General features: G+C 47.4%; 1 protein-coding gene across 1 annotated transcript in view; it reads left to right on the top strand.

Moving 5' to 3' along the window:
- CDH1 (cadherin 1) overlaps positions 1–12561 on the top strand; it is an 81796-nt gene that overhangs the window by 60588 nt on the left and 8647 nt on the right. The window contains exons 7-13 of the mRNA XM_047790554.1: positions 320–495; positions 1041–1169; positions 2676–2858; positions 4360–4604; positions 7574–7719; positions 11487–11711; positions 12055–12285. Of these exons, the coding sequence (XP_047646510.1) occupies positions 320–495; positions 1041–1169; positions 2676–2858; positions 4360–4604; positions 7574–7719; positions 11487–11711; positions 12055–12285 (1335 nt within the window). The remainder of the gene's footprint in view (positions 1–319; positions 496–1040; positions 1170–2675; positions 2859–4359; positions 4605–7573; positions 7720–11486; positions 11712–12054; positions 12286–12561) is intronic.

The raw sequence follows: 12561 nt of genomic DNA, 5'->3' as shown, positions 1-12561 counted from the left end.
ACCCCAGATCTGAGCCCTGTCTGCGACCTACACCACAGCTCACGGTAGCGCCAGATCCTTAACCCACTGGAGCAAGGCCAGGGATGGAACCTGTGTCTTCATGCATGCTAGTCAGAGTCATGACGGGAACTCTTTAAGACTGTGGATTCCCCATGTGCCTTCTCATCCCAACTCCCCACCCAAAATACCCGCTGGAAAAGCTGAGTTCTGGGAACACGCCCACTCGCTGGGTGGAATGCTTTCCTCCTCCCCTAGCACTTTAGTGACAGTTTTGGAAATTAACATGCAGCTTGGCAGACTCTTCTTTCTCTGCTTCCAGGGACCTCTGTGATGCAGGTCACGGCCACGGACAAAGACGACGATGTGAACACCTACAATGCTGCCATTGCTTACACCATCCTCAGCCAGGAGCCTACCCTGCCTCACAACCAAATGTTCACCATCAACAGGGACACAGGAGTCATCAGTGTGCTCACCACTGGGCTGGACCGGGAGGTCAGAGGTCAAGGGGATCCAGAGGATGTTGAGGGCAGATATATGTCATCTTGATCATATGGACAATGCCAAATACTGCTGAGGCCAGTTGCCACTTAGCAGAGTGATGGTCTAAGCTTTGCATCTAAACATTTGGCCAGGAGTTCCTCTTGTGGCTCAGTGGGTTACAAACCCGACTAGTATCCTTGAGGACGCGCGTTCAATCCCGGCCCTCATTCGTGGGTTAGGGATCCGGCACTGCTGTGATCTATAGTGTAGGTCGCAAACATGGCTTCAGTCTGGCATTGCTGTGGCTGTGGTGTAGGCTGGCAGCTGTAGCTCCAGTCTGCCCCCTCTAAGTTGCCTGGGAACGTCTGCATGCTGTGGGTGTGGCCCTAAAAAAAGCAAAAAAAAAAAATTTTTTTTTTCCCCCCCCGGAGGTTTGGGGGTGAGCAGGCGGGCACGTTGGCATTTAAGCCGATGAGAAAACATTGTTTCTCTGTGATGAGCTGGACTGGGCTTGATGTGGCCGTGGTCCTGACTCAGGTGTGTTTTGGTCTCTGCAGAGTTTTCCCACGTACACCCTGGTGGTTCAGGCTGCAGACCTTCAAGGTGACGGCTTAAGCACGACTGCAACAGCCATGATCACGGTCACTGACATCAACGACAACCCACCCATCTTCAACCCAACCTCGGTAATCCCACGACTCCCTGGTGTCTAAAGAAAGGTCCTTGCTTGTTTCACAACTTCTCAGGGGTAAACCTTTTGAAAACATTTCCCAGACTGGTAAACTCTAAGCTAAAACGTAAGCAGATTGGGATGTCACTTGTCTCCGCCACCCTCAGCCTGGGGCCTGTTGGCACAGGTTCGTGCCAAGCACCTACTAGATCTATGTCCTCATATTATGCACCTTGATAGCACATCTTCCCAGGTTTGTTTTATTCATTGAACACATGTTCTCTGAATTTATAGTGGAACCTGTCTTAGATGCTGGGGATGTTATCACAGACAAGGCAGGTGATGATTCTTTTCTCTCCTGGAGTTGATGGTGTAGGTTGGGAGATGTTAGACGACTTAGATGAGTTACTGTGTGCAGGTATGTGAAATGCAGTCAAGGAGAAGGTACTGAGAGCCGCGTGAAAGAACCTTAAGCCTTATCGTGTTACTTAGAAAGTGGCTTAATGGTTAGTAATGGAGACTTGACTCTGGCTTAAACATATAGGATTGACTTTTTCTCTTGTGTCACAAAAAGCCCGGAGGGCAGGTAGTCCATTCGGTCAATATAGACCAAGCCTCTTTTATCTGCTGTCCCACTGTCCTCAGCACATGGCTTCTATCCACAATGTCACCTTGTGGCCCAAGGTGGCGGCTGGAGCTCCAGCCAGATCTGTGCTTCATTCCAGAAGGAGGCAATGATGCTAAGTCAAGTTTCTTGTTTCTGTGAAGACCCATCCCGCAAGTGTCACCTATCTCTCATTAGCAACTGCTGCTGCCAGGAATCCTGGAAATATAGTATTTCATCTGGGCATGTTGCTGCCATCACCAATGTAGTTAGTGAGGAAGAGAATGGCTATTCATTAGCAGTGTCTGCCACCCTAACTTAGGCGTTGTAAGTGCGAGAGGCTTAAGAAAGACAGTAACATGTATAGTAAGACTGGTAAGGAGGTTGGCAAATCAGGATCAGGGCAGGGTGGAAAAGCATTCTAGGCAGAGGGATCATCCTGTGCCAAACGCCCCAGTCCAAGAGGAAGCTTGATGCATCGTAAGAACTGGGGACAGTGTGGTCAACCTGCAGGTCCGGCCCTGCAGGACCTTGAGACTGAGGTCAGAATTTTAGCATTTAATCCTGGGTGCAGTGGGGTGCCAGCAAAGGATTTTAAGCAGAAGACTGTGATGCCCAGACTTGATGAAAGTTATTGGTAGTGCTGAAAATGGTGGGGGAGGAGGAGAATGGAAGGTAAACCATAGTGTCAGCACCTGGGCTGGCATGTGCCCTTGGCTCTTGGGGGTGTTCGAGGGGGACAGTCCCCCCGAGTGCTGGCTGCTCCACCCACGGGAAATAAGGGCTGTGCTGCTAGAATGGGTGCTTCTTCAAGACTCTTCTCCAAGCTTGGACTCAAGGAAGGACTCCCTTAACCCTGAGCCCCACTGCTGGATCTGAATGTGTCATAAGTGACCCGTCTCTTCCCTTGCTCTGCAGTACCAGGGGTCGGTGCCGGAGAACGAGGCCAACGTGGCAATCACCACACTCACGGTGACCGATGGTGACGTCGCCAATACCCCGGCGTGGGTGGCCGTTTACACAATATTAAATGATAACGAGAAGCAATTTGTTGTCATCACAGACCCAGTAACCAATGAAGGCGTTTTGAAAACGGCTAAGGTTGGTATGGTGCCAGGCAAGATGCAGAAATTGACAACCCAGCCAGCTGTCCTTGTCCACTGCTGTCTTTTCAGCAGTAGATTAGCACGGCCTTGGCTGGGTGGGGCTGGGCGGCTCTCCCGGATCCTGGGGGACCATTTCAGGTTTGTGGTGATTCTTCAGGCTCAGGCGTAAAGTCAAGGAAGCTTCTACATGGCCCCCTAAAGTCGAAGAGGAAGTACCATCTCTTTGAATATACTCTTTCTCAGAAACATTTCCCTACCCCTTGTAATCCATTTTGCAAATGAGAAGAAAAAGGGTTTACTGGTCTCTCCTCTTTGGCTGGATTATTTTAGAAGTGGGGCAGATGCAACTGTTGGTGAAGATGTCTTGGAAACTTGAAAATTGAGAAGTTGTTGAAGTTGGTGAGAGAGTAAATGGCCCCTAGACGATCCCCAGAGCTCTGAGCTTTCCCTGAGCGAGTCAGCAGATGGACCCTCTGTTTGGGAGTCCCTTAGCCTGGCATCTTAGCGCCCACTGAACATCTGATGTCAAGCTTTTCTATCAACGAAAGAAGGCAGTTAATAATTTGGGTTCATAAAAGTTCCAGTGTATTCCTTCCAGCACCGAGAGGTGGTTCCTTTTCCTACTTATTAAGGTATGGAGGCCGACCCAGAAGTTAAATTGTGCAAATCACACCTAGGAAGTGGCTCGACTGGGATTTGTGCCCATTGCTGACTGGTTCTTAACTCTATGTTATTGCTGCTAAACTCACTGGGGTTAGGGAGGTGGACAGGCCTTGTGGACAGCGGGGTCTTGTGTCCATCTGCTGCCACGTGGACATGTCAGCATAAGATACGGACGTTCTTCCTGGTCTTGGGAAAATAAATGATTCAGTGTGCCAACAATGGTTACCAGAGGCTTGCCATTTGAGATTTCATGTAATTCATTAGTTCATTTTTACTCTTTGCCTGGTGGGGGGGGTGATCCTCAGCTTTCATCTGGTTGCATGTTAGTCATTAAATCTTTTTTTTTTGTCTTTTGTCTTTTTAGGGCCGCACCCACGGCATATGGAAGTTCCCAGGCTAGGGGTCGAATTGGAGCTGTTGCTGCCAGCCCATGCCAGAGCCATAGCAACACCAGACCCAAGCCACATCTGCGACCTACACTGCAGCTCACGGCAACACCAGATCCTTAACCCACAGAGCGAGGCCAGGGATCGAACCTGCAACCCCATGGTTTCCAGTCGGATTTGTTTCCGCTGCACCACAACGGGAACTCCAGTCCTTTAATCTTTTTAAAAATATCAACATCCAGGCCCCAACCTCTGAGAATGTTATTAGGGTCTGGGGGTAGGACCTAAGCATATGTTTTCTTTAAAAGCTCTCAAGTTAATTCTTCTTAAGCAGCGGAATTTGAGAATCACTTATATATTCCACCCAAAAAGTAATAGTTAAGGATGAAAAAAATTCTTGCTAGCACAAAATGTGTTTTTTAACTGCATTTTTTTCCTGCTCTTTAGGGCTTGGATTTTGAAGCCAAGCAGCAGTACATCCTGTATGTGGCAGTGACTAACGTGGCCCCCTTTGAGGTCACCCTCTCTACTTCCACGGCCACCGTCACCGTGGACGTGATAGATGTGAATGAGGCCCCCATCTTCATCCCTGCTCAGAAGAGGGTGGAAGTGCCTGAGGATTTCGGCGTGGGCCTGGAGATCACATCCTACACTGCCCGGGAGCCAGACACATTTATGGAACAGAAGATCACGTAAGTGCGGCGGTTTCGCAGCTGCCTTGCAGCGGCTGCGGGGGTGTGTGTATAAAATACTTCGTTCACAGCATTTTATCATCATTGGTCTATGCAAGACCCTTCTCCTTTTGGCTTATTTTTTTAATCCCCTTTTATTCCATTCCCTCCCTGCTCAGCCATTGTAGGCTTGCTGTGTTTCCTCTCTGAGTTTGCACTGTAGTAGGAATGTGGTTTTAATTTGTATTCATGGTATTGAGTTGTAAGCAGCTTACTCCTTGTATCTCTGTAATGTAAATCACAGCCACAAATGGTGAAAACACACATACCAAGCAACCACAGGAAAACACCCCTGTGGCCGTGTAGGATAAAGAATGTTCTTATTCTCTTGAGAGGTGGGTCTGATTATATACTTGTTCCTCTAGTGTCACAATGACATGAACTCTAAAGGAAGATAGTTAGCCCAAATCCAAACATGGCACATCTGTGCCTTGTTGGTCATAGCTTGATTTCCAGGGATAACAAAGGACTTGGTCAATAAGCTCACTTCTTCTTAGAGAGATTTCTACCTGTTAATACCTACTTTAGAGGAAGCCGTTAGTATGCTCTGAACTGTTGAGAAAAAGTGCTATGCAAATTCACAATAGAGTGGTCCCTAGGAATTAATTGAGTGTGTTCATGTTGAGGCGGTGGGTGTGTGTGTGTGTGTGTGTGTGTTAGTATCCATCCCTGTGACTTTTTTTTTTTTTTTTGTCCTTTTAGGGCTGTACCCGAGGCATGTGGAGGTTCCCAGGTGAGCGGTCTAATCAGAGCTGTAGCTGCCGGCCTATGCCAGAGCCACAGCAATGCCATATCCCTAACCCACTTAGCGAGGCCAGGGATCAAACCCGCAACCTCATGGTTCCTAGTCAGATTTGATTCTGCTGCGCCACAACAGGAACTCCATATCCCTGTGACTTATTAAACATAAAACAAATAAGAAGAATTTAAGTGCAGCTTCAGCTTCTGAATTATTCTGGGAAGTTCTGTTCTGTCCTGATTAGAAGGGCCCATAAAACTAAACTGTGACGGAGTTCCCATTGTGGTTCAGTGGTTAACAAACAAATCCAACTAGGAACCATGAGACGGTGGGTTCAATCCCTGGCCTTGCTCAGTGGGTTAAGGATCTGGCATGCCCTGAGCTGTGTTGTAGGTCGCAGATGCGGCTCGGATCCCATGTTGCTGTGGCTTTGGCATGGGCTGGTGACTACAGCTCCGATTAGACTCCTGGCCTGGGAACCTCCATATGCTGTGGGTGCGGCCCTAGAAAGAAACAAACAAACAAAAAAAACCCAAAAAAACAAACTAAACTGAGCCTGTGTACATACTATGGACTATGTAAAGGCTCTAGTAGTGATCTTAATGGCTGCTAGAATCATTAGGTCAAGGATGAGGGGGGATTTTTTTTTTTCTTTTTTCTTTTTAGGGCTACACATATGGAAGTTCCCAGGCTAGGAGTCAAATCGGAGCTGTAGCTGCCAGCCTACACCACAGTCACAGCAATGTGGGATCCGAGCCTATGCTGCAGCTTTTGGCAATGCTGGCTCCCTAACCCCCCGAGCGAGACCAGGAATCTTAGGGATACTAGTCGGGTTTGTTATTGCTGATGCACACCTGGAACTCCGAGGAGGGATTTTTAAATGGAAGAACCAGGCCATTACCATCCAAAGCTTCTGAGATATTTTATTTTATTTATTTATTTATTTATTTTGGTCTTTTTGCCTTTTCTAGGGCTGTACCCGCAGCATGTGGAGGTTCCCAGGCTAGGGGTCTAATCGGAGCTGTAGCCGCCGGCCTGCACCAGAGCCACAGCAACACTGGATCTGAGCCACGTCTGCAACCTACACCACAGCTCACGGCAATGCCAGATCCCTAACCCACTGAGGGAGGCCAGGGATTGAACCTGCAACCCCATGGTTCCTAGTCAGATTTGTTAACCATTGAGCCATGGTGGGAACTCCCAGAGGACCAAGTCTTAATAGTGTTTGTAGGGGCCCTTAGCCCCAGAATAAAGACCACTCTATGTGTGTGCTTTATTGCTTTGCACTTCCAAGGATGTGAAGATAAGCCCACAGGTTTCCAGGGCCCTTTGCTCCTTAGGTTTGTTTACTTCCGTTTCTGAGCCTTTCCATGACCCTAGTAGATAACTGGGCAGTATATCTTGTTTTTCGTGCTTTTGTTTCCTTTGGTCTGGCATGCCTAATATGATGTTGCATAATAGGATTGTTGGCAAAATGTTGGCATCTGTGAGAAAACCTTTTTAAAAATTTAAAAAAAAAAAAATTTTTTTTGGCTGTGTAAAACCAGAAGGAGTTTTACCCTCCCTGTCACCTTCCATTAAATGCAAGTGGTGCTGTGTACCCATAGTCACTGTATCAACCCAAATCTCCAAATGCTCAGAGTGGGGGTGTTGAGTGCCATACTGCAACCATTTGAGAACTGTGGTCCCCTTCGGGGAGCTGGTTTGAGAGAAACTAAAGAAATCTGACATCTAAATTGCCATGCCTGATTCTGAATTGGGGCAGGGGTCTGGTGGGGATGCTATGAAGGACAATTGGAGGGAAATTGGCGTTTGGAATATGTACCATTTATTAATTGATCCTATCAACGTTCTATTTCCTGACCATGACAATTAAACTGTAGTTATATAAGAGAATGCCTTTGTTCTTTGGAGAAAACACACCGAAGTATTTATAAGTAAAGGAACCTAATGCCTGCAACTTACTCTCAAATGGTCCAGCCAAACAAGAAATCATGCATCCCCTCATGTCTATGGCAAAATAGGTGAAGGGTACACGGATGGTCATCAAACTTTTCTGGCAAAATTTCTGTAGGTGCGCTTATTTTGTGAAACAAGACAGAAGTGCCTATCGACAAAGGGGAACCTTAACCTTGGTCAGCTGCCTGCTGTTTGCTCTTGCTGCTCTAAACCCGAGCATGTGCCTTTCCAGGTATCGGATTTGGAGGGATGCTGCCAACTGGCTGGAGATTAATCCGGACACTGGTGCCATTACCACTCGGGCCGAGCTGGACAGAGAGAACGTTGAGCACGTGAAGAACAGCACATACACGGCCCTCATTATAGCCACTGACAATGGTGAGGATGCGCCTGTGGGACCGTGTGGTCTTTTTGCCTCACCCTCCTGGACCAGCCACTACCCTCTTCAAACCTTTTGGAGACATGAGTTCTTTCCTTTTCTTTCATCCTTCAACAAAACATTCTCCAAACATTGTCAAAATGCACAGAATTTAGGTCAAGCAGCAGTTCCTTTTTTTTTGAAGGAGTTCCTGTTGTGGTGCTGCAGAATCAAATCCGACTAGGAACCATGAGGTTGCAGGTTCAGTCCCTGTCCTCGCTCAGTGGGTTAAGGATCCGGCATTGCCGTGAGCTGTGGTGTAGGTCACAGATGCAGCTTGAATCCTGCATTGCTGTGGCTGTGGTGTAGGTGGGCAGCTGTAGCTCCAATTGGACCCCTAGCCTGGGAAGCTCCATATGCCACGAGTGTGGCCCAAAAAAGCAAAAAAAAAGAGTTCCTTTTTCCCACTTCTTCTATACCTGAACCCCATTGGAGCCAGGCACCTGGGTTTAGATTCTAGGACCAAAGCTTAATACCTGTGAGTCCATGGACTTATTACCAAATTTTTATGTCCCTCCATTCCTTTATCTGACAAAATGATAATACCCCATCTTTGTTAAATGAGTTAATTTATGTAAAAGTGTTTGAAAAAAGTGCCTGCTTCATCATACATGCTCTATAAGGAGTGTCATTTTTATTTTCAGCGTCATCATTATTAGTGAAATATGGCTCCTTCTAGACTGCTTATGTTTATTTTATTTTATTTTTATTTTATTTTATTTTTTTGTCTTTTGTCTTTGTTGTTGTTGTTGCTATTTCTTGGGCCGCTCCCGCGGCATATGGAGGTTCCCAGGCTAGGGGTTGAATCGGAGCTGTAGCCACCGGCCTACGCCAGAGCCACAGCAATGCTGGATCCGAGCCAGGTTGTAGGTTGTGGTGTGCAACCTACACCACAGCTCACGGCAACGCCGGATCGTTAACCCACTGAGCAAGGGCAGGGACCGAACCCGCAACCTCATGGTTCCTAGTCGGATTCGTTAACCACTGCGCCACGACGGGAACTCCTAGACTGCTTATGTTTATATACATAGAGAAATGTGGTTTAGGAGTTCCCTGGCGGCCTCGGGCTTAAGGATATGGTATTGTCACTGCTGTGGTGCAGGTTTGAACCTCCTTGTGCTAAGGGCACAGCCAAAAACAAACAAATGTGGTTGATTATAAAAATCCGTATTTGGTTTATAGCCTTTTTTTATTATTCTAAAAACCATTATCTTATTCATGTTTACTTTTACTTTCTTAGCAATATGCCTTGAAAACACAGAGCTCTAGCTTGGCACATTATAGTTCTACCTCTTAACGTCATTAACATAAAGTGATGTTATCTGGATGTAGCATAGTTTAACCATTCACCCGTTAAAGGACACCAGCTTTGTTTCCAGGTCACCATTATTTCTGTGAGAGATAAATAAACATCCTTGTACAGGTCTCCGTGGGCAGATGTTTCCCTTGGAGGGGTATTCAGAAGCAGAATTAGTTTTACTTTTTAATTTATTTTTTATTTTTATTTATTTTTATTTTTTTGCTTTTTTAGGGCTGTACCCACGGCATATGGAGATTCCCAGGCTAAGAGTTGAATCAGAGCTGTAGCTGCCAGTCTACACCACAGCCACAGCAACACCGGATCCTTAACCCACTGAGTGAGGCCAGGGATTGAACCTGTGTTCTCATCCATGCTAGTCAGATTCATTAACCGCTGAGCCACAACGGGAACTCTGCAGAATTATTTTTAAAGAGATCTGCTAGCTTCCTATGTCTTCCCCCGACCCCGCCAACCTCCGGAGGGAGTGATTCCAGACTGGGGAGTCCGGAGAGCAGAGGGCAAGGCAAGGGAGGTCTGATGGGGCTGGGCGGGTGGTTGAGTGAGCGTGCTATGGAAGGAAGGAAGCTTCCTCCTGATCTTGGCCTTGGTCATTTAGAATCAAAAACCTGCTCCTGGAGCTGTAATGTGGGAGTCAGAAGGTGAAAGCAGAGGGCAGAGCAAATAAGGCCATGGTGGGCTCCATTCACAGAAATGCTTTTGTGTAAAGGGGAAGCTGACCCATTGCTTCAGCTGCAGTGCCACCCTAGCCAGCTCCCTCTGGCGGCGTGGGAGCTCCCTAGGCTGGCCTGGAGGTGAGCTGAGGAAACCTAAACGGAGTGTTGGCAAGTGCACTGTAAGAGGCCAGGGAGTGAATATTGTAGCCTCTGTAGACTCTTCAGTCTCTGTTGCCGTTGTCCCTGGAAGCGGCCGTAGACAGTCTGAAAAGGAATGAGCACAACTGTGTTCCTAATTTGGGCAGAAGACCTTGGTTTGCTGACCCCTGGTGTAATAATAATGGCTAAATTAAGGCACTTTGGAGTATGTTCCTTCAAGTGTTACTTGTGCATGACTCGATACTTTGTGGGGTAAGCCTAAGAAGAGAAGGACGTTTATTCAGAAAATCTGGAGTTCCTGTCATGGCGCAGTGAAAATGAATCCTACTAGGAACCATGAGATTGTGGGTTCAATCCCTGGCCTCGCTCAGTGGGTTAAGGATCCGGCATTGCCGTGAGCTGTGGTGTAGGCCAGCAGCTGCAGCTCTCATTCAACCCCTAGCTTCCATATGCTGCAGTTATGGTCATGAAAAGAAAAAAAAAATTGGGGGAATTCCAAAGGGTTTTTGTTTCTATATTTGGAAGTCATCACCCTCAAGACCTCAGAGTGTAGTCTCTTTGGAGACAAGAACTTTCTGTATTTTTTTGGCCTCCCTGGGGCATGTGGAGTCGGAGGCCAGGGATCAGATCCGAGCCACAGTTGCACCTATGCTGCACCCTCGGCCATGCCAGATCTTTTGACCCACAGTGCTGCATCGGGGATCCGAACCCATGTCCTGGTGCTGCAGAGATGCCATCAGTCACATGGCCAGAACTCCAAGAAAATTTTAAATGATATCTGCTCATTGTTAGAAAAAGAAGAGAAAGAAAATTCAAATGATAAGGTAAAATGATTCATCCATGGGCGAATGGATAAACAAAATGTGGCATATGGAATATTACTCAGCCTTAGGAAGGAAAACCTGTCATGTCACATTTTAAGGCATGGATAAACCTTGAGGACCCTGTGCTTAGTGAAACAAACCAAAATGATGAATACTGTGGGATTCCACTTAGATGAGGTCAAATGGCATAGAAACAGAGTAGACTGGTGGTTACTAGGAATCGGAGGGGGAAGTGGGAGATTGTTTAATGGATTCAGAGTTTCAGTTTTGCAAGATAGAAAATTACAGAGAGCTGTTTCACACCAACGTGAATCTACTAACACTGTTGAACTGTACACTTAAAAAATGGTTAAAGTGGTAAATGTTACGCTTTTTTTTTCTTTTTCTTTTTTTTGGGGGTCTTTAGTCTTTTTAGGGCTGCACCTTCGACATATGGAGATTCCCAGGTTAGGGGTCTAATCGGAGCCACAGCTGTTGGCCTTCACCAGAGCCACAGCTACACCAGATCGAGCCTCATCTGCAACCTACACCACAGCTCATGACAACGCCAGATCCTTAACCCACTGAGCAAGGCCAGGGATCGAACCCGCAACCTCCTGGGTCCTAGTCGGATTCGTTAACCACTGAGCCACAACGGGAACTCCCTCAATCACATTTTTTTTAATGGTCAAAAGAAGAAAAATCTGTACGGTCTTGCCATCCAGATATAAAGATTGAAGGGTTCAAAGTACATTCCTCTGAGCATTTTTTCCCCATGTATCTTCTCTTAGGTTCTCCACCCGCTACGGGCACAGGCACCCTTCTCCTGTTCCTCGACGATGTGAATGACAATGGCCCCATACCTGAACCCCGAAATATGGACTTCTGCCAGAGGAACCCGCAGCCTCATGTCATCAACATCAATGATCCAGATCTTCCCCCCAACACTTCTCCCTTCACTGCAGAACTAACACATGGGGCCAGTGCCAACTGGACCATCGAGTTCAACGACCGAGGTGGGCACTTGAGTCTTACCTGGAGACTCTGCTCTGACTCCTGGGCTTCTCTCGCCTCCCCACCCCCCACCCCCGCCCCCACCCCAAATTTCCCTTCTCAGTATCTCCTTGTCGCCCTTTTTGTCTAAGATGTGTTCCCTTGTCCCTTCAACATTGGTGGCATGGAACCAAAGCTTTCTTCCTGTTCCTGGTATCTGAGTCTTGACATACTGCCCAGCAATCTACAACCCAAGCATCTGTTTTCTTCCCTCAACTTTGCAGTGTCTTTAGTTCCCTAATAATTTTAGTCTACAGTGAACTTTTCCTCTCTCCTGATTCCCCTCATTTTTGGTCTCTCCTCCAGAACATGAATCTCTCATTTTGAAGCCAAAGAAAACCCTCGAGCTTGGCGACTACAAGATCAATCTCAAGCTCACAGACAACCAGAACAAAGACCAGGTGACCACCTTAGATGTGCACGTATGCGACTGTGAGGGGGTGGCCAACAGCTGCCGGAAGGCCGGGCCTCTGGCCGAAGCAGGATTGCAAGTTCCTGCCATCCTGGGGATTCTGGGAGGCATCCTTGCTTTTCTGAGTAAGTACAGCTGGTGAGCACTTCAGCCTTGAACGTCTAAAATGGGGGAGCTGTCTCTCTCCTGAACGTTTCAGGGGTAAGCCGTCCAAGTCTGGAAGGCTGACTGCTTCCATCAAGTCCACAGGGGCTCCAGACCTTCTATTTTGTTCTTTCAGCCCCTCAGCGCAGTGCTTCTTGGGCTTGAGGTGCACGTGAATCAGTTGGGCCTTAGGTCTACGAATATGACAGTTCTGAACCAGTAGGTCGGGGGTGGAGCCTCACACGCTGCATTTCTAT

This window comes from Phacochoerus africanus, chromosome 8, assembly GCF_016906955.1.
Source record: "Phacochoerus africanus isolate WHEZ1 chromosome 8, ROS_Pafr_v1, whole genome shotgun sequence".
NCBI classification, from domain to species: domain Eukaryota; kingdom Metazoa; phylum Chordata; class Mammalia; order Artiodactyla; family Suidae; genus Phacochoerus; species Phacochoerus africanus.
Note: the sequence above shows the minus strand (reverse complement) of the source record. Positions and strands in the feature narration are given on the sequence as shown.